This window comes from Pygocentrus nattereri, chromosome 9 (genome assembly GCF_015220715.1).
Source record: "Pygocentrus nattereri isolate fPygNat1 chromosome 9, fPygNat1.pri, whole genome shotgun sequence".
NCBI classification, from domain to species: domain Eukaryota; kingdom Metazoa; phylum Chordata; class Actinopteri; order Characiformes; family Serrasalmidae; genus Pygocentrus; species Pygocentrus nattereri.
In genome coordinates this window covers 8,730,594-8,751,903 of record NC_051219.1, presented here as the reverse complement: position 1 = coordinate 8,751,903, position 21,310 = coordinate 8,730,594, and the positions used below count along the sequence as shown (strand labels likewise).

General features: G+C 43.0%; 1 protein-coding gene across 1 annotated transcript in view; it reads left to right on the top strand.

The window, feature by feature from the left end:
- Positions 1-19,387, top strand: part of LOC108441554 (collagen alpha-1(XXIV) chain) — a 160,206-nt gene extending 140,819 nt beyond the window's left edge. The window contains exons 48-60 of the mRNA XM_037541463.1: positions 1,202-1,309; positions 1,460-1,567; positions 2,974-3,027; positions 3,488-3,550; positions 3,704-3,757; positions 3,839-3,874; positions 5,928-5,963; positions 6,487-6,513; positions 8,606-8,668; positions 9,633-9,801; positions 12,222-12,331; positions 16,471-16,680; positions 17,936-19,387. Coding sequence (XP_037397360.1) covers positions 1,202-1,309; positions 1,460-1,567; positions 2,974-3,027; positions 3,488-3,550; positions 3,704-3,757; positions 3,839-3,874; positions 5,928-5,963; positions 6,487-6,513; positions 8,606-8,668; positions 9,633-9,801; positions 12,222-12,331; positions 16,471-16,680; positions 17,936-18,082 — 1,185 coding nt within the window. The 3' untranslated portion in view covers positions 18,083-19,387. The remainder of the gene's footprint in view (positions 1-1,201; positions 1,310-1,459; positions 1,568-2,973; positions 3,028-3,487; positions 3,551-3,703; positions 3,758-3,838; positions 3,875-5,927; positions 5,964-6,486; positions 6,514-8,605; positions 8,669-9,632; positions 9,802-12,221; positions 12,332-16,470; positions 16,681-17,935) is intronic.
- Positions 19,388-21,310: the final 1,923 nt, after the last annotated feature.

The following is a 21,310-nucleotide window of genomic DNA, read 5'->3' as shown; positions in this document are numbered from 1 at the left end:
CACTCTCCTTCTCTTTCATTCTGAGACTGTGTAGGTCAGGCATGTCCAGCCTGGCTCCTCAGAAGTTTGGACCCTTTTAAAATCCCTGGGGCTCAAAATATTATTCACAAATGATGCAAAATATCAAGTCTTCAAAACATGAAAAATACAACCATGTGGAGCGGAAAGTCGACTCCAGCATCTTGCTGGTGATCCACTCTGAGAGTTTGGCGATGAGCCGTTAAACACGTATAAATCTGCCACCAGAGGAGTTACGACGCGTGCATGTTCACACTGGCCACAGTGAAACGTATCAGCGTGTAGAATCACAGGTTCCTGTCGCTGTATAAAAGTGCCCGAGGTTTCATTTATCGTTGGATTGATCGCTCGTTCAGAGTCATTTGGATCAGTAAGCGCTTATAACAACGATCAGTTTGATTATTCAGTGTGTTCTTATAAATGTGTTTACTTCAGAAATATGATTTGAGATCTGGGCCGACCTCTAAACGTTTATGTCCGTGCCTTGTTTCAGGTCTGTTGATGATCCGTTCATCACAGTCTGCTGATATGTTGACACTCACATTTGTCTCTGGTTCTCAGTGTTAAACATTAAGGCTGTGTTCTTGACTAAATGTCTCTTAGTAGATTAAGTTGCAGTTCAAGTCAGAGGAGCAAGGCTCTTAAACTTTAGCAAACTTCGTTACCACAGTGCGGCGCGTCACACTGCAAATATACAGCACTTCTACCACCATCAGGTGGAAGGAAAAACTGCAGCGAACTGTTTTACATTTACATTTTTGGCATTTGGCTGATGCTCTTATCCAGAGCGACTTACAGTTTGGTCATTTTACACAGGGAGGCGAAGGTGGTGTTAGGAGTCTTGCCCAAGGACTCTTATTGGTGTAGTGTAGGGAGCTTACTCAGGTGGGGGATTGAACCCCAGTCTACAGGCTGGCTGACAGACCAGTCGAAATCTGTCTGTGGGACACTTTGGAGACCCCTTATGTAGGCCACCTCACACCGGACTGCACTGTATAGCATCAAGCTCAACTTTATTTAGTAAAATAAGACGTTATCATGTTTGCCTAAAAGACCGAGTGCCTTCCTCTGTGTGAATTTAAGCCACACCCCCGTGCCGCATGTAGTCGTGATGTGACGATATAGACGTATGTTGTGCTTCCATTCCTGATTGGCTCCTGTGTTGATCCCTGTTGCCTTTCAGGGTCAGCGTGGTGCTACAGGTCAAGAGGGCAGGGCGGGGCTTCCTGGTCCTCGTGGTGAGCTCGGACTGCCAGGGCCTGTGGGAGAGAGAGGACCAGCTGGACTGCAGGTAGATGAAACCAACAGAGCATCTTCTTCCATGGGATTGTATCCCTCTGCTGGGATATGATCTCTGCACCGTAACTTTGACCTGTCTTCAGGAGGTTTATGCTATAGGTTTATGTCTTCGTGTGGGTATTGAGCTGTGTTGTTTTTGCAGGGTGAGAGGGGTTTGCTTGGTGAGAGGGGCAAGGCGGGGGCAAAAGGTTTGGAAGGAGCTCCTGGAGACCAGGGCAAGACGGGTGAGCCTGGAGCCAAAGGACAACCGGTGAGAGTTATTTCTATCTACTGAAGGCACAAACAACCTGTCAGTCATCTATCAGATATCAGTCAGCTGTCAATCAACTTTAAAAACTCTTTAAAATTAGTTTTAGGAGTTTTAACAGCATGTAAGAGATTTTCTGACGTAGAGTGATGTATCTGCAGGAAAACAGGTGCAGGGCCAAGAGTTTGTTACCTTGTGTGATCTTTGATACCAAAACAGGTCTAATATGTTTTTATATCACTGGTCGTGGACTTTGATTAATCTTTTAGACAAAAATAGGCTGATTCATGACTCATTAGCACTTCAGCGTGAATTGTGTGGTAAGCTGCTGTGGGCTGAGTGGGGTGATATATGAATGCATTCATGGTTGTGAAATCATAACCAGGATGGATGTGAAGTGCAGCTTCATTCGTAGATGTTGTCGTAGAAGTTTACAGGAGAAGGAAAAAACCTACTTTACTTTTAATGTAAGTCAATGGAACCAGACGTCTTTCCCAGTCATTTTGGGCTGTTTCTTTTAGTCCGTTCATCATGAAACGTACACACAACATAAAGAACAACAGGTCCTTTTACATTATGCCAAAAACTGAAAAACATCAAAAATGGAGTTTTCTTCAACAACAGCGAGATATATTTAACCTATTTTACCTCAAAAATGCAAGGAAAATCTGACATTTTTGGCTGTTTGAATGGACTGCGGGGGCATGTTGAAGTCTGCCAGCTCTGTGTCTGTATGTCAGCACATTTGTCTACAAAATACCATTTGATTTATAGCGCCTGGTCTCAATCATCAGGTGGTGCTAAATATAGCAGCTCGCCTGTGGAGACAAAGCTGAAGGAAAATCCCAGTGTTCCTGCTTCTTCTCCAGCTCAGAGCGGGGATCAGGGTGCCTGCGTCTGGCTAAGCTCAAAGAGCTTATGTAAGAGATGGAGAGCAGGGGGATGTAGGGACGGTGCAGGGGTCAGGGTGGGGTCAGTGCGATGGTGAGGGTGGGAGAAGGTTTGGAGAATGTAGAGGAGAAGCCCAGTGCTCCTGTTCCTTACATAACACAGCTGGATGTTGAAGCTGAAACTGAGCCCACATTCCAGAGGTACTGACAGGTTATATCACCTTACTGCCACACACTCCGCAACGGGGTAGGGGGGGTGTGTGGTTAAGCAGCAGGACAAGGAAGCTAACCCCGCAGACTGCAGGCGCATTACTCAGTTATTAATCTTTAGGCTTATTGTTCAGTATCTCCTGTTCCTGCTGTGTTAGACATGCAGCTATACTGACCAGGTGAAATGTTGAGGTTAGGTTTAGAGTTTTTCTTCTTCCCGTGTAAGTGAATGACTAGCTGAGTTGGGCCCAGGGTTAAAGAGGTTAACTCAGCCGTCAGTCATGTTTATGTGTCTGCGTGTGTCTGCAGGGTGAAGTTGGAGATCCAGGCGTATTAGGACTGCAGGGTTTCCCAGGACCGAAGGTCAGTTCAGTTCCTCAACTTTCTGCTGATGTTGTTGCGTTTAATCGGTTATCTAACAAAGTCTTTATTATAATAATAATAATTGTGACCCCTCATGATCCTGCCTGCTTTAGTGTCTACGCAGATACTGTACCAGGACCGGGAATGATTTGGGGAGAATATCTGATTGTGATTGTGGTTTAAATACAGTTGTTTTCTCTAAATTAAGCTTCGGGCCTTTTTTCAATGAGAACATCACCACCATTTTTAAGGTTGAGGCTGAAGGTGGTGTGCCAGGCTCCAGTTCACAAGCTCTGCGTTATAAGATTACATTTCCATACATAAGGCAGCTTTGAATGACGTACCACTTAGTTAAACCTGCTGCTTTTTTCAGCCCTCCCTGTAACAGACTTTAGCTGGGTCACTGTAGTTTCACTGGATGTGACTGAACTGAGAATTGCCATTGTCTTTTTCATCTTAGGGGCCGAATGGAGATTTAGGCTTTGTTGGCATTCCAGGACCCAAAGGGCCTGTGGGCACACTGGTGAGTTACACTGTCTTCTTCCTTTCTCTCTGTCTGTCTCTCTCCATCTCGCTTTGTTCTCTGATCACAGCTCATCGTGTGTGTGTGTGTGTGTGTGTGTGTGTGTGTGTGTGTGTGTGTGTGTGTGTGTGTGTGTGTGTGTGTGTGTTTCAGGGTTTTACAGGTCCTGTTGGTCCACTGGGAATGATTGGCCCAGAGGGGAAACCTGTGAGTCCCTGTACGCTGCCCTTTATATAACTCTTGATATTTTGGCTTGTTTAAATAATGTGTGTGTTTTCCCCCCTACAGGGTCCACAGGGTGCTAAGGGTGGAAAAGGAGAAATGGTGAGAAAACTTTGTTCATTTCTAGTTCATTTGATATGAACCTCCGGAGTGGTGCTGCTGTCTAAACGTTGACCCTGTAGTCGGGAGATTAGTTCACCCCCTGGTGACGCCACAGCCGTCCAGGGCTGGGAAGCCAAGGGAGGCTAACTGTCCTCTTTCTCTCTGGCCCTCTCTTTTCCGCTGTCACTCAGCAAGACGTGGGCGTCTGTTGGCTGAAATGACTGACCTTCTAAAGCATGCCACCCGAAGTGAGCTGCTCAGGCACGAGAGGACCATTCCAGAGAAGCTCTCCTTTCACTTCCATTCATTTCAGGGTGTCTTTGATCCAGAAATAATTGTATCTCTACTCTGGTTTTGGTTACCGTATGGCCCCTGGTGTCTTCTCGAGATGGAAGACAGGACGTTCTGTTCACATCCACTGTTTTTCAATAACCGTACTGCAGACTATGTTCTGCAACACATGCTCAAAATTGTCCTTAATAGCTCCTACAAAGAGTACAATTGTTTGTACTGCACACCAGAGGTTTCTGTGATCCTCTGCATGAAAAGCAAATCAGAAAGTGACAGATGGAAAACAGCAGGATGACCAGGTCCAGTTTCTGCATACTCAGTTATAGAATCAGCAGCAAGCATGTTGAAATGTCCAGTGACATTGCATTAGTGGCAGTTTAAAAAGCCGTGGTGAGGCTTCATGGGCAAAGCACACAGCTGCATACCTGACTTTGATTTAGGCCTATAGTGCAATAGATACATGGATGTTTGCTTCAAAGCATTCAATCAAAGCTCATTTGTAACTGACTTGGGCTTTGGGCTCAAACCCTGTTGCCTGTGACCCTGTGCCTTAATTATGCTTATTTTATTGAAATAAAGGGTTGACATTTCATTTGGTCGTTACCAGAACTATCACACACAACTTTACCAAACGTTTCAGTCGTGTCTGTTTACTTAATCGCAGTTTATTTAATTACAGAAATATGTGTTTCAGCAGAGACTGATGTTAAGAATATACACTGATTTTCAGATTTGAGAATGTGTGGCCATGAGGGACCGGGATGCAGTCTCAGCTCCTGCTCTAAAATGCAGGGGTGCGGTTAAAATGGTAGCGACATGAAAACATAGGACAGCATTTTATATATATATATATATATATAAATGATAAATGATAAATCATGATAAATCTAAAACTTTCAACATCACTTTAAAATCATTCAGAAGACTTTTTTTTAAAAGCAGGTGTAAATGTCTTGTCTTACTCATAGGACTGAGCACGTCATTGTTTATTTAACAGGTTTTTCGTGGTGGACTGCAAATTTGAACCATATATGGTCCATATATGAAGATGTCCCTCTAGTATATTATGATGTGTGAAACAAACAGTAGACGTTACCACGTTTCTCTCGCTCTTACGTTGGCACTGTGAGCGTAACTCAAAGCAGCGCCTTGTCATTACGTCTACATTATGTTCCATATGGAGTGTAACGTGTGACCATCATCTCCCATATCGCTGTGGAATGTGTTCCAGAAAATAACCTGGAAAATCTTGACTTGAGTGTGTTTGACAATGAGCAGGATGAGCTCCAGTTGTCCTGCCTAAAGGTGTAAGTCCCGTACTGTCCTTTAGTGGGCAGTAGCGCTCCATCACTTAGCCTGACCCTAATTCCAGTTGTTTTACCTCCTTCCACATAATGGTGTCTTTTAGCTACACAGGCTGACCGACATGTGTTCTTTTTACCTGATCCTGGACAGTGAGCTGAAGGCTCCTGACCACAAGACCAAACCGTGGTTGTGTTTGTTTTGCTGAGCCGCTGTTGATGCGCTTTCGCTAACTGTTCACAGTGACAATCCACTTTGGGGTTTTCCTATAAACATGTTGGAATTAGCACAGTGGTCATATTTTTGTCTTTCCATAAAAAAAAACAACAACATTGTGGTTGTTGAGTAACGTCTCTGTCCTGGCTGCGCTGTGTTGTCGGATCACCGATGTAGTCAGTCGTGTTTTGCTGTACGCTCGTCAGGAAGACGCCGCGGTAACACGTCTCTTCTGTCTCGACAGGGTCCTCAGGGGCCTCAAGGCAGTCCAGGCCCGAGGGTGAGTGAGCATTCCTGTACGATCGCTTCAAACCTTTAAAAAAAAAAGTTAGTTAGACGATTACATCCAGGTTTATATGTGGGTTAAATCTGGACACCTGCCTTTTTTCTCAATATCAGGAAAACGTGACATCAGATACAAATTATAATAAAATATCTCCTCAATTCATCAACTCAAGCGTGGCGGGATTGAGAGCGAAGAAGCTGCATCTTCCACACATCTGCGCTCATTATAAAGTTACGACATGCTTTGTTCTCATTTGCTAATCACATCAGACAGTAATCCCATGGGTCCCAAACTTCGCTGGGCTGTGTTTAACTTCAGTCCTAATCAGCATACCTTGCTTATGAAAGCCTGCAGGCACGTCTGAGTGTTTTGATCACTCTTCAGGGCTGTAGATGTGCGGCGAAGGTCCTTTTCTGTGCTATTAGAATGCATTTTATAGACAGACCTCTGCATGCGGCTGGCGCTGAACTCTGTTTTCTCTATCCTGACATTGTTCTTTCTTCCTTTTGTGTCTTAGGGTCCTCCAGGTCCTCCTGGTCCATCGGTAAGAGCCAAGTTCCACAGCATATGTTCTTCCTTTCATTGTGTCGTACTGGTCCATACTGAAGTTTATACATCTGTGTTGACGGAGCTCTGCTGGTCACTTCCCCTAAAAATAAGAATAATGCATGGCCACCGCTTAGTAATGCATGGGAACAAGATAATTAAGTCGTGGCCACGAAGTAATAAGGCGTGGGAATGAGATCATGCCTTATTAAACTGTGGTCAAGGCTTAACCATCTCATTCTCATAAGTCGTGGCCACGCATTAGGTCTCGCTCCCATGAAGTCAACTTAGTTGTGGCCATGACTTTATCTCATTCCCACACCTTCCCAAGACACGCATTCTTTTTATTCACACCTGACGTCATGAGCCGGGATCCGTATGCGTTTGCTTATGTCCTAGAAATGGTTGTAATTCATTTGTGCCTGATCATTTATGCGGTGCCCTTAAGACTGGTAAATGTAAATGAGCTCTGTTCTGATTGGCTGTGCTGTCCTGGCTGACATGCAGTAACAACACCCCTTGTCACTTCACCATAAATGGATGAGCTCAGCTGCTGTAGACTTCTGTAGAGATCGTATATAGACGTTCATAGTTATGACATCACAACCATGATGATGTGGCAGTTTTTGCACTTTCCTCATATGAACTTAATGGTACATTTCAAAACAATTACAGCATATATTACATGCTATCACTCTTTTATGTAAAAAAGAAAAACAAGGACATTTCTGTTTACCTTTAATTGTCCATTTACTTATGCAAACCAGCTCTAGCGTGAATAAGCTAGTGGCTTTCCTGTGAGATTCTTGGTATAATGCTTACCCTTACCATTAACCCAACGCAATACAGGTTTATCCGTCATGTGAATAGTTCTGGAAACCTGCCTGTAGCTCTGATTAGACAGCTTTGACCTCTGCATGTCCCATTGATGTCAATATCCATGTCTCTTTTCATTCTTTCACCATTGCATTCACTGCTGTATTACATTACCAAACGCAGTAAACCCACTTTCATTCATTCTGTATGATAATCTGTTCCTTGTTCAGTAAGTAAACAAGCTGAATCTACACCACACACTCACAGGTTTCCTCAGCCACCGTGAAGCCAAAGCTAAACATTGAATTAGCTGGAATTAAACTTTTACCCCCACGTTTGTACTTTTGCTGGTGGGGTTTGGCTGGAGTTCAGGAGATGCTTTCGGGGCATCCATGTGTGAAAGGCTTTTTGATTTTAGTTTACAGTGAAGATGAATCACGACACTGACTGGAAGATTCCTGTTATGATTTAGAGGCTTACAAAGCCATCCTGAATGTAAGAGAGCAGGAGCACAGACGGGAATACACACACACAGTGCAGAGGAACCTGGGAGAGCCCGTGTTGAGCTCAGCCAGCTTCAGGCTTCACATCAAGAGCTGATATGACCATCAGTGTTTAAACATCAGAACTTTTCCCGTAAAGGGGAGCCTTAACCAAACGACATGTCTCCAGACTGGCCGCCAACGGGCAGACCAGAGGTGGCTGAACAGATGCTTAAAGAAATGTGCTGAAAAAACTGTCCAGCAAAGACGGAACAGTTTTCCTTTAACGGTCTGCTGGAGCTGGATTTGCCCTAATGTAGAGGTTCTGTCATTAAATGAAGTGCTGACAAGATCTGTGATTGTAATCCAGTGTGAATCTGCAGTGTGTGTAGTTTTACAGTCTGACGGTAATAATTGTGGAGTGATTTTAATCCAGTAGGTGTATTATAGCCCTGTTTCAATCCACCTCACACTAATGGAACAACACAACCTTTTAATAAACGCAGCTGAGAGTCATGTTCTTCATCTTGTTGAGTTTGTCCTTAACTTAACGCCGTGTTCTTCACCTGTAACGCTGACGTGAACATCCAGCATATGAGCTTTAACTTGGGAATTTGGTGAAGTTACCCAAACACTCTCGACCAGTCAGATCCCACAAAACACATTACACAGCCTTTTGGTCTGGGAAAGTTAGTTTATCTCCAGCAGGGCTTCAGTCCTTATTCATGGTCATATCTCACAGATCATTTACCAGTGACTTTGCTTAACGTGCCTGATGTGATCTTTCTACAGAGACGTGTGCGTACAAACGCAGCCAAGCAGCCCATAATGGAGTCTGACACAGCACTGCACGAGGTACAAGAGCATGCATCCTCCCTGTCCCTGCGTCTCTCTCTTTATCTCACTGACACATTAAGGAAGCCGGAAAATTTCACACAGGCCTTGTAAGGCCACTTTTGTTATCTGAATGAATGGCTATAAACAACTCTTAGCAATTTTCACTGGTACGGAAACCGACTCCCAGGCCGGGAAAAGGTTTTATGTCTTTGAGAGAGAAGTATAAAAGTAGCTGTGTGGTTGTCTTCAGGCTAGCATATGTCATGCGTTAAAACAAAACAGAGGAAAGTATTACAAGCGTAGAATATTTATAGAAAGAAGAATGCATGTTTTGTTTTGTGCTGAATGGAATTGTTTCCTCCACTGATGGGGCTCCATAGAAATGCTTGTGTGCAAGACTGATACCACAAAAGCCTGCAGTTTCCAAACCAGTCCATAAATACACCATAACATGCTCATTGTAAGGTATGACCATCTTGACCAACATCAGATGTTCCAGATGAGTCTCTGTGAGTGCTTTGACCAATCAAGGCTCTCATTTAATCCAGTAAACGTAGTTTATTTTGGTCAAAATGATGCAGAGCCATTCTATTTTGACCTAACACTTTACTGTAGGATGCTGTTCATGAGGCTACATAACACCTACATAAGGTTGTCATTAGAGCAGGCATGACCCTACATAACTGTTTATGAATACAACAGGTGTCATCTGTCATAAAGTCTGCTTCAGCTGACTTTGAACAAAATTGGCAAATGTAACCTTTACAGCGAATGACGCCCATTGGAACCAGCATTTATAAACAGTTATGTAGGGTTATGTCAAGCTTGTGTAGGTGTCATGTTGCCTTATGAACAGCACCCTACAGTAAAATGTTACCGTATATTATGAGTCAGTATACATCGCAGTGTGCAGCGGTGTAATGGCAACACGTCCAGCTCTGTACTGTAGCACTGTCCTCTCTCCTCCGTCTCGCCCTCTCAGAGCTACCAGAACACTGAGGTTTCTCTGGAGGAGCAGAGCTCTGAGGTGTTTAGGACCCTGCGCTACCTCAGCAGTGTGATTGCCAACATAAGAACACCGATGGGCACGCGGCAAAACCCCGCCCGCTTCTGCAAAGACCTGCTGGACTGCCAGCACAACCTGGCTGATGGTAAGGGAAATAGTCAGTCAGTCATTCATTCATTCCTTCTGTCTTTTGCATCAGTCAGAACCCTGATCGTATGAGTTTTTCATATTTCATTGTTATTGTTGTTTTTATACTATCCATCCATCCATCCATCTTCTAAGCCGCTTCTCCCTTGGGAGGTTGTGCTGGAGTTTTTATACTAATGAAATATAATTACATAATTTATCACATGAGGATTTTTGCCAAGATTCACAAAATGTAAGGACGATTTTGGCAAAGCAGGACTGTAAACACAAACATTTCACCAAATTCAAATCCTAATATAGCTTCTCCTCTTCTGCTTGGTATCGATTGAAAGCCTAGAACCTGCACTTTCTCCATCCTTTCTCCACTTTTTTAAATACGCTACATAAGAGAAACAAATAAAACAAGCGTCAAGGCATTTGAGGGTTGACATGATGACTGCATTCATTTGAGCAGCGGGTAGGTCTGTTTCAGAAGCTCCACCCACAGAGGAATGGACCATCTATTTCCTCTTGAATGCTGTCCTGGTCCAACCATTAGCCCTTTTTTAGTTACATTCTGATTGGCCGTCCAGATATCTGTGCATATACACTTCAGTCCACTGGCACGAGTCTTCCAGAGCAAGGTGTCGTCGCTAGACTGACCACAGTTTGTGAGGTTCATGGTCTCACAGCTTATTTAACAGTTTTCTTTGAAGCACATTGTAGCCAGCCAGAGATCAATGAGCGTTTTAGCAGCTCAGCGAATTAGAGCACAGTTGGATTATTACAGTACTTACGTCACAGTGTGCGCTGACATTATTACGTTATTATTTCATTTGCTTATAAAGTTACTTACTTATAAAGTAAGTAATAAACAGGATATGATGAACTGTCTTCTTACATTATGAAAATTGATTTTACAGTATTGGATGAGGATGTTAAATTGATAGTAAATTAAATTGAGAAAGTGACACTGACTGATTGTCTTGCACGACAAATGTGTTTTTTTATATGATAAAATGCAGCATTTTACTCACATTTTGCAAACTTTCTCCTGAAAAATGAGCCGATCACTGCCAGAAAGTCCCAGCAACTGGAACTTCAAACAAACAGTCAAAAGGATTAGAGACTCCAAAATCAACTCAAGCCAAGCTCAGACTGGGCTAGACATCCAAATCATATTTGGAAGCACACAGTGTTTGAGGTTTTGACTGAAGCGATGAAGCTCTGCTAGCTGCTTTCACTTTTCCAAAATGGACAGCAGCCCAGTGTCACCTTCAGTGAGGAGCAGAGGAGGTCTTACCTGCCATTAAAGCCATTCTGCCTTGTTCTGTGCTCTTGTTCTCGTGTGGAGCTGCGTCTCCAAACATTAAGGGGTGAAAGTTTTAGCCCTATTCGCTTTTCCAAAGTGGAAAACTCTTTACACTCAGAGATTTTTGCCAATCCGATTGAATGTTTTCCGATTATAGATTAAGACTGAGGTGTTTATGCTCCCTCTACTCAACAATCCGATGGAAAATCTTTGTTTATATGCTCACAACAAGTAATCTGATCCAAACTTACACAGATGTGTAGTGTACAACTTAGTGTAAACGTTACCATGACAGCAAGAATCACGTAGTCCAGTCAGAGTGAGATGAGCAGCAGTGAGCAGTGCTTGTGTTCTTAATTACTTTAAAATGAAGCGATGAATACTTTAAAACGTGTTGCAGGCGTCAAATTCAAAATGAGTGAATGTTTGCGAAAAACAATAAAGTTTATCCGTTTGAACATTAAATATCTCATCTTTGTAGTGAATTCAATTGAATATAAGTCGAAAAGGATTTGCAAATCATCGTATTCTGTTTTTATTTATGTTTTACACCAACGTCCCAACTTCACTGGAATTGGGGTTGTAGAAATTGTATTCCGAATGGCCTCAATCAGTCCAGACTATCCCGGTTGAGGTGTTTACATTTACATATTCTATTCCGATTGGCTATTAGTCAGATTATTAATGGATTATTAGGCTGCATTTAAACACAGATTTCCTGAAAGGGACATTTTGAGAGATATTCTGTCTGGTTTTTCTGTTTGTCACAAGTTTTGATGTGTAAAAATCATACGTATATATATTTTGTATTTTAATGTAATTTACTTGTGTTGCCTTAAGTGTGTAATGGCTTTTAAAATATGCCTTAATACATTACGCAAAATCATTAATGCTTTATGGTTATTTTGTGTGTCCATCATAACGGCCCCTTCCTGTTAACATCGCCAGTTTTTCACCATGTTAAGTGACAAAGCACACCAGACTCGGTGATCATAGACTGGAGTCTGGCTTAAGAGGCAGAACTGATGCCATAACCCGAACCTTTGTAGTCTTGACTTTATATGGCTTTAATAGCGAACAGGAATGGAACAGGAATGTCTGAGTATGTTTCTCCATGTCTCTGTCAGGAATGTTCTGGATCGATCCGAACCTGGGCTGCACTTCTGATGCCATCCAGGTGTTCTGTAACTTCACAGCTGGAGGACAAACCTGCATCCATCCGCTCTCCACAGACAAGGTAGCAGCACAACGCAGACCTTCCCGGTGTTTGAGTTATAGTGGTGCCCACGCAGCCAACAGCAGGAGCAGCTCAGACACGGCCGGGCAGAACCAGAACACTTCAGAGAAACTCCACAGGGTAGACACACAGCAGCAGAGCAGGAGTCGAGAACCTAATTACAGCAGACATGCAGCAGTCACAGGCAGACACACTCGCTGTCTCTTGCCCAGGGGGCTGCGTTACACAGACACTTTCAATTAGTGGACAAATGCAAAAGAGATTTGGACCGTATTTACCCACAACTTCTGCTGAAACATCGGCAGTTGTCTTGAAATCGACTCACACATCAATTCAAAGAAGTCATTTTTATTTGAGTAGTTTTCCAGAAAGATTGTTTCTGAAAACGTGGTGTGACACATCCGCACATTCTACTGCACAATTATTCTTTATTTTCCACATTTAACATACACAGACAAGAAGCTGAGCAATGTACTGACCACCCCAGAGTCCAGACCTCAACACCACTGAATATGTTTGGGATTATTTGAACTGTGAGCAGCAAAAAGAGCAAAAACAACTTCTAAGAAAAATTGAAAGCGAGTTTCCTGAAAGGAGTAGAATCTGAAATAAAGGCATGGGCAAAGAGTGGACGCACTAAATACTGACAAATTAGATATTATGTGTAATAATAATAATAATAATAATAATAATAATAATAATAATGTTTATTTATATAGCACCTTTATATGTTAAAAATGCAGCTCAAAGTGCTTCAGAATGTGAAGCAAAAACGACGGGGTGTCTCGATTGGCCCCTGCCAGTCTCCTCATGTGCATTTGTTTACCTTTTAGTCCTATCATGTGCCTTTGTTTTGAGTCTTAAGTCCTGCCCCCTTGTTGATTGACTCCACCCCTGATCATTGCCACCTGTTTTCCGCCTGTCCCTCGTTATCCTTGTTTTGTATTTAGGCCCTTGTGTTTGTTGGTCTTTGTTTGCTGGATGTTTTTGTTTGTTTGATGTTTGGCTTTCTAGTCTTTGATTGTTTCCTGTGTTTTGTTCGTCATGTCTGTCCCGCCATCTCTCCGTGTTGGCTGTATGAACCTGGACTGTTACGACCGACCCTGGATTTGCCCAAAATAAAACTCGCTTATCTCCACATATGCGTCCACCTCATCGCTCCACGTTACACGGAGGAAGAGGAGGAAAATAAAATCAGAAATAAAAACAAAATATAATAAACAAATAATAAATAGCAGATCTATATAAAAAGTACAATTAAAAAGCACACCATGAAAGTGTAAATAAAAACGAAAAAAATACGTAAAAAATGCAACTTAACAAGAACATAAAAGTAATAGTGATATTCCAGTAAAAATATAGGAGACAATAAAAAAAAACCTAGTTAAATGCAAAAAGTTTTAAAAACACTGGCAGAAGGAGTCTGACAGATGTTTATTGGCAATGTGTTCTAAATCTTTGGTGTATAAAAACAAAACGTGGCCTCTCCGGTTTCATACGTGGAATATGGAGCAGGCAGCGCTAGATGATCTTAAAGCTCAATTAGGAACATCATCAGAAATATATGAAGGTACTAAACCATTAAGAGATTTAAAAATTAGTAGTAAAATTTTATGGTTACGCTAAAAGAGAGGCAGCCAGTGAAGCTAAAACTGCTCTAATATGATGCTGTTTTCTAGTCTGTGTTAATATTCTTTTTAGTTTGTTGGCTGTAGTTGCAGGAAGTCCTATGAGCAAAGCATTACAGTAGTCAAGCAGTTTTGGTAACATTATTAATATGTGCTTTAAAAGTTAAATCAGAGTCTGGAATTACACCAAGATCCCTAACTTTATCTGTAGAGACAGATTTCCAAGTCTTTCGTACACCTTTTTTGCTCTTTGCTTCACGACCGATAATAATAATAATAATAATAATAACAATTTCTGTCTTTTTTTTTTTCATTAAGCTTTAGAAAACCGCTATTCATCCAGCTAACTATTCTGGACAGACATATGGTGAGCTTATCTACTGAACTTACATTGTCTGGAGCCATAGATATATATACAGCTGTGTATCATCTGCATAACTATGAAAACTGAAGCAATGCTTCCTAATAATCTGACCCAGTGGCAGCATATACAAAGAAAACAGAAGTGGGCCTAGTACAGAGCCTTGCGGTACACCACAGAGAATATCGTGCTTATCTGACGTGTTCACCCATGTTTACAAAATACTGTCTAAATATGTTAAATATGTAGACCAGTATATCACAGTTCAGTTCAGAAGTATTCTGTGGTCTATAGTATCAAATGCAGCTGTTAAATCCAAAAGCATAAGTACCGAAACATGATCATTTTTCCTTGGCATTTTTTTGGTCAAGGATTTCTTCTTAGTTTTTTTTTTGGTGCAACACTATCTAGAACAGTTCTTAGCGTACAGTTAAAATTGTTGAGTCAATAAGTAGAGGAGGTTCTCAGCATAGAGCATTACTAAAAGCACTGTTGATGTGTTAAAATGCCGCTTTTTCTTCATTTTTGTTGTTACTCTTATCTTTTATGCCAACAGAAGCAGACATACTAAAACACCGTGATCAGAGATTGCGATATCAAGGATTTTCTTTATGTTAATAAATAAACCAAAGGCCTAACCCTGTTAAGGCTTCTGTGTAAATATACATTAAATATAGATTTTCTGCTTTTTTCCTTCACTGAAAAACGAAACACTGTTTTGACTGGAAAGGAAATAAATGAAGGGTCTCTGACTTTTACACAGCACTTTATGTATCGTACATAGGAAAGCCTCGTATTTTTTCTGCTAGTGTTTTAAAACGATGCGATAAAAAACACTAAAAGGACCGGACGTCGTGTGAAAGATGTTCTTCTTAAAACGCTGAAGGTTTTGAGCTTGTAGGTGTGACCAGCTGTGAGCTGTAGTCTCGTTGTTCCACACCGACACTTGAACACTGCACCAAGATTAGCAGGAGATCAGGACTTTTCTCTGTTCTGTGTCGTACTGTAGACTAGTTGCCACTTATAAAAGTAATCCTGTCATTTCCCTGCATATCTGACAATGTTCTCCCATCAAAAACATCTGAAAAACATATCTACATCTGAAAAACAGTGTCCGGATACAGAGAAGTGCATAGCGTTCTCTATTCACAGCGCCTAATTTATCACATCAGTACATCAGCATGGTTCCACATGCAGAGGGAAAAGGGAAATGGATCTTACTGCGAAGGAAAGCGCCAGTGTGAATGTGTTTGTGGGCGCTATGGAGTGGTTGTGTTTTTAACGGGAACAGTTCGTAATCTGAACCAGGATGGCACCTGTGGGAAAGGCAGAGTCAGCCTCTGAATGAAAAGCCTCTTTGTCCCAAAAAAGCCCAGGTATTTTCACAGAGGCTTTGGTTTTTGTTGGACACAGATATCCGTAGAGTGGCCGTGAGTCCTGTAATAGATAGAAAAACATTCCTGGGACCTTTAGGAGCCAGTTCTGGAGGTGTGATGTACACTGTATGTCCAAAAGTTTGTAGACACCTTCTCAGCTAGAGCTACTTCTGAAATAAAGGGTATTAAATGGGAGTTTGTCCCTCTTTGCTTCTGGAACAGCCTCCACTCTTCTGGGAAGGCTTTTCACTAGATGTTGGAACATTGCTGTGAGGATTTAACTGGCTCAGTGCCTTGATTCCAGTTAAACAAATGAGCTCAGAGATGTGACTAGGCTGGTTTTACTGCCTTGCGGTCTCTTATAACTCAGTTCTACAGTAAAACGAATCCCAGTCCAGGCATCTTTGGTTTGACTAGGTTTGTCATTGCTAATACCACAGTATATCATGAGATTCTCTGAAATCCAATGTTCCTGACCCAATGTCAGAAACCCTTTGTGTTAGTTTCAGGCACAAATCTGACACGTCCTGCCTGCACGTTATGAACGAAACTGCCTAAACGTGGGCTTTAGAGGCTGTGTATACAACACTGTAACTCTATTTCTGTTTATAAAGAAAAACATAACACTGTAACTCTCTGTGGTACAATAGCTGTGAGATTCACAGGTGTTGATGTACAGTGACATACAGACCAGTGCAAAATGCTGCAGTGCCAGAACCCCTTTCTTATGTATCACTGCATGAAACTGTGTGTTGTTCCTCTGTGTGCCTCTAGGTGGCGTTCGGTGTAAGTAAGGTCCAGATGAAGTTCCTGCACTTGCTGAGCATCAGTGCCACTCAGACCATCACCTTTCACTGCTACAGCGACCCAGCAAACAGAGACACCACGGAGACGCACGGGGCTGTGCGTTTCCAGGGCTGGAACGGTCAGGTGTTCGAGAAGAACTCCCCACTGCAGCCCCACGTACTTCAGGACGACTGTCAGGTACTCGAGAGATTTGATGAGGAATTTGTGGATTTGAACAGAATTCAGTTTGAACATGAACATTTAAAGTGAAAAATCCGTTTTACACACTTTACCCCTTTAACTGAACGCAGTCAACCAAGACTTGTTTGGTGCTTCTTCAGTTTTGCACAAGGCTGATGTCACTAACCGCTTTCATCACGTTACCAATTAGCCTGACACAGTCTGCATTAGGGATGCGCTCGATACCACTTTTTCCCTTTTGATACCGATTCCTGATCCTTTAGTATTGGTCAATGCCAAGTACCGATACTAACTCTATCTAACCGAACTCACTTATCAGTACTGATATTTTTTACAGTTACATTTTTGAAACATTTTATTTTGGCAAATCTGTGTTTTGCGTCACAAATAAAACACACTCGGCTTGGCTGGGTGGCATTTATTTATCGGATTAGGCAGGGCTAGTCTAGTGGATGCGCAGCCCTTGCTATGGTAAAAACTCAATTGAGGCTAAAGGCTACCATCACACAGAGGCTCCTTCTGCTCTCTCAGTAACATTAACTCAGACCTTAAGTGACCACAGCGGCAGACGAGTGATTACTAAAAGAAGCAGCTCAGCCGTTCAGGTAACGTGTCCGTTACACCAAAAACTGCAGTTACAGATTCTGTCATGAGCATTTTTACCGCTGCTCTTCATTCTTCACTGCTGATGTGATGTGAAGTTCTGTCTACTGGTGCACGTACAAGCCAGAAATTGCTTTATGGTGTCAGTCACAGGTTCGGTGCCCCTATCACCAATACCGATACTGCGTTTAAGTGTATTGGCATCAATACCAATACAGTATCAATAGCGGTGCAACAGTAATCTGTATTAAGAAATCGTCCCACTTGTGGTTTCTGACGCTGTTTGACATTCTGATGGATAGACATGCCTGTAAAAATGGGCAAAACAGTGGGAAAAATGATGTTAGGATGGCTGCTACTTCCGTTAATAGTTATATGATGTATTTTTATAACAGTGTCAGAAACCATAAGCGAGAATATAATATAATAATAAGGTTCGTTGGTAGCTTGCATTACTGCCTCGTAGCAAAACAACATTAAGAGAAGCAGCCTTCAGAGAGGAGGTGGACTACGTTTAGGATAAGGGGGTCATTAAGTAATTCGATTTGGACTTTTTAGCCAACGGTAATTATTAACCTCATTACTGCTGTTACCGCGAATCTGATTCTCACTGTGGCTCTGAAAGTGTCTTCACTGTGAATGTGAACAGGTTCGTGATGGCCGCTGGCAGCAGTCTCGTTTCCTCCTCCTGGCTCAGGACTCGGCTCAGCTCCCTACCGTGAACGTCCAGGACCTCTCGCCGGAGCAGGCGGGTGACCAGCGCCACCTGGAGGTCGGGCCAGTCTGCTTCCTGTGAGCCATCTGTGAAATCACTGAAGGACTTGTTTCAGAACGGCCGGTGTTTGGCCACAAAGGAACGAGGTGCTCCTCCCATAATTCAGCTGGTTACCTGGGGTCACTGACGCCTGACCGGGTCTGGGAGAAACCCTGTTTTCAGTGACAGCTGGCTTGTCCAGAAGAACACGAGTGGTTTTTGGAGCGAGGCTCGCTCTGACAGAGTCTGAGACAGAGGCAGAGCTGTGCTCCAGCGTTTATTGAGGAAAATGTTTTAGCGTTTTTGTCCGTTACGGTGCTGCAGTCGGGCTGTGTTCACACTAGCGCGTTCTCCTCGACCGTCAGCACGTATTTTACTCATAAAACAAAGGAAATTTGCCAATTGCTTTACAATGCTTTTAAGAAGTTGAACAAACAGCCGACCAATCAGGTTGCAGCACGTAGGCTGGTGCAAACACCCAGCCGGGAGTGCTGAAACACGGCAGCTCCACTGCCGAGGCTGAGGCAGGCAGACGGCTCCTATAAACAATGAGAAATAAGTATTATCTTTGTTATTATTAATAATAAACCTAGTCTAGACAGCTGGCTAAGATCTCGTAGATCAGATCTGGTTGAGCTGGTTTGTTTACATATCAACGCAGAATTGCATTTTTTTCTATTAAAAGAAGCAGCTAGTGTGAACACAGCCTCAGGGCCAGGCTTTCAGAACTGCTCTAGATCATGTTATGTCCTGAATGTGGTGATTTCAGAGACCAAATCCAGCCCATCAGTCGGAGAGTTCTGAAAAACTGGCCGTGTTTGGATAAAAATGTTCCCAACCAAAACACCAGCGGGCCCCGTATAAAGGCCTGTTCCACTACAGCGGTGTCTCCCAGCCCAGGACAGATACTTATGGATAGTTTCGGGGTGGGACGGTTGGTTTGGTTGTCTTGTTCTGGTATCATCACACCCTCTGAGACGTCCGGTAAACATGCTGTCCTGATCCTGGAGTAGCGCCACCACGCAGAGGTCAGGTGAATCAGTTAGAGTTCAGTACAGGACTGTGCAAAAATCAGAGACCACCTTTCTTTTAATTTACTTTCCTGTCAAAAATGGCCATTAAGTACAAGCTGTACATTTTTCAGGAGAAATTTCCGAGATGTAAAACAATCCACTTACACAAGGAGTGCGATTAAACGTTACATTGAAAACGAGCTGGTAGATCCCAAAACTGCCCCCATCAGATAAACAGCACTTCCCTCTCTGAGAGAGAGGAGAACATCAAGCTGCTTCAGATCTGAAAACACCCACAGGTGCTTCAGTCCATCCTCCCACTGTGAGAAGACCACTCAGCGCCGTGGGTCTGAAAGGACGTGTAGCTGATCGAGAAGAACCTCACTGAGAAAAGGAGACGGACGCATCAGACAAAGAAGCTGAACGATGGACCGACCACCCCAGAGTCCAGACCTCACCACGGAATGGGTTTGGGATTAGTCTGACTGTGAGGTTGTGACTCTGCTTAGATGCTGTGATATAATCTTTATATTTAAAAGTTTATTCTCTGCCTGAGTAACTCTGGAAATCGAACACATGAAAGTTGGTGTCTGACTTTTGCACAGCGCTGCTTATATTTTCTTTTCTCTGGAAAGCTGCCGGTGTTTCTTCAGTAAGAAGAAGCTGAATCACGTGAGGCCTGAATATCGATTCAAACATATTAGTCAGTAGCTCCATCACACTCCGTCACTGTCGTTATAAGCAGCCACTGGTCAGCGGATACAGCTGTGGTGGGAAACTCAGACTATGTGATCGGAGCTGTTTAATAATGATAATAATGATAATAATAGTAATAATAATAAAGAACTGTAAGTGAGCCTGCAGTGTTTTGGTGCTGACGGCCTCAGACGCGTAAACGCCGCACTAAACCCATTCGAACAGAGTGCAATAGCTTGCAGAGGGAGCGCTACACAATACCTGCGTGGCACAGTAGCTGTTCCTGTTTGTAGTTGTTTGTACAAAGTGAAAAAGCCCAGTCTGGACTCGTCCATCTCTTCAGATGGTGCTCTACCTCCTTCACGCATGGCTTTCGAGGACAGCCCCTCGCGCCCAGCCGTGTGAGTGTACCGGCTACATCGAGGCCACTCCTGTTTTAAGGGTGCTGTTAGTCCAAATCAGCCGTTTCATCCGTTCAGAGCCTAATTTATATGAACATTGTGTTGATAAATTGTGATCTATTGTGTTATATTGGCTTTATTTACGCTTTATGATAGAAGGTTTGTTCCTGCTGCCCTTTCAGACGAGTCCCTCGCCAAAACCAGAACAGCCAAATGGGATTTCAGCATTAGATCAGATGATATTTCCTAACGAGGGGGAGCGTGTTGGGAGAAACGTGGGCGGTCCTGCTTTGTGAAGGGTGTGTGACTCTCTGAGAGGATCAGGCTCCTTCTTTATGGTGCTGCGCTCGACTCAGCCAGTTACTCAGTACGTTTTTTTTTGCCTGTGTATATTTTGACAGTATAATGTTTATTTATATTATCTTTTTTTTGTCCTTTTCCAAATTACTGTACTCCAATAAATTATGATAATGTCTCTGTCAGAGATCCATCACTTAAACTTTTAGTACAAATGATTATTTATGTAAGATTTGTGTTTGTATATATACACACAGCGGTTTGTTTGTTGATGAACTGTCGCGCACTGGCAGCCGGTGGAGGCCAGACCACCACATCACTCACTCACCCACCATTTACACGGTTTAACTTATACTGCAGTGAAGACTGTAAGAGCGTCTGCCCGGCAGAGCAACGCTAATGTAAATATTAGATTCGTTTGACATCAAATAAATGTTTTAATCACCGTGTGTCGCTCCTGATCATTGCTCCAACTCTGACTGTGCATTTCAACTGTGGGGGGGTGGGGGGGATGGGGCGGGGTGGACAAGGGGATGTCATCTCCCCAGTCAAAAACAAATAAATAAATAAATCCTCCTTATTAAACGACCACCCCCACCTCCTGTTTTCCCCTTTGGATGAACACATCCCTCAGGATTCACACGCTGTGGGAGTTCATGTCTTCAGACGAGTGCAGAAGAGGTGCTCATGTAGGGGTTGGGTATGTCAGGTACCTGCCGTCGGGGTTGCCAGGTTTGTGGTTCCCCCACCCCGTTTGGGCTAATTTGCAAATGCAGTCGTGAACATTTTTCAGCTTCTGGGCGAACTTTGGGCTGGTGATTTTTGCTGGATTTGGCAACCCTGCCTGCCGAAGGGATCACTGA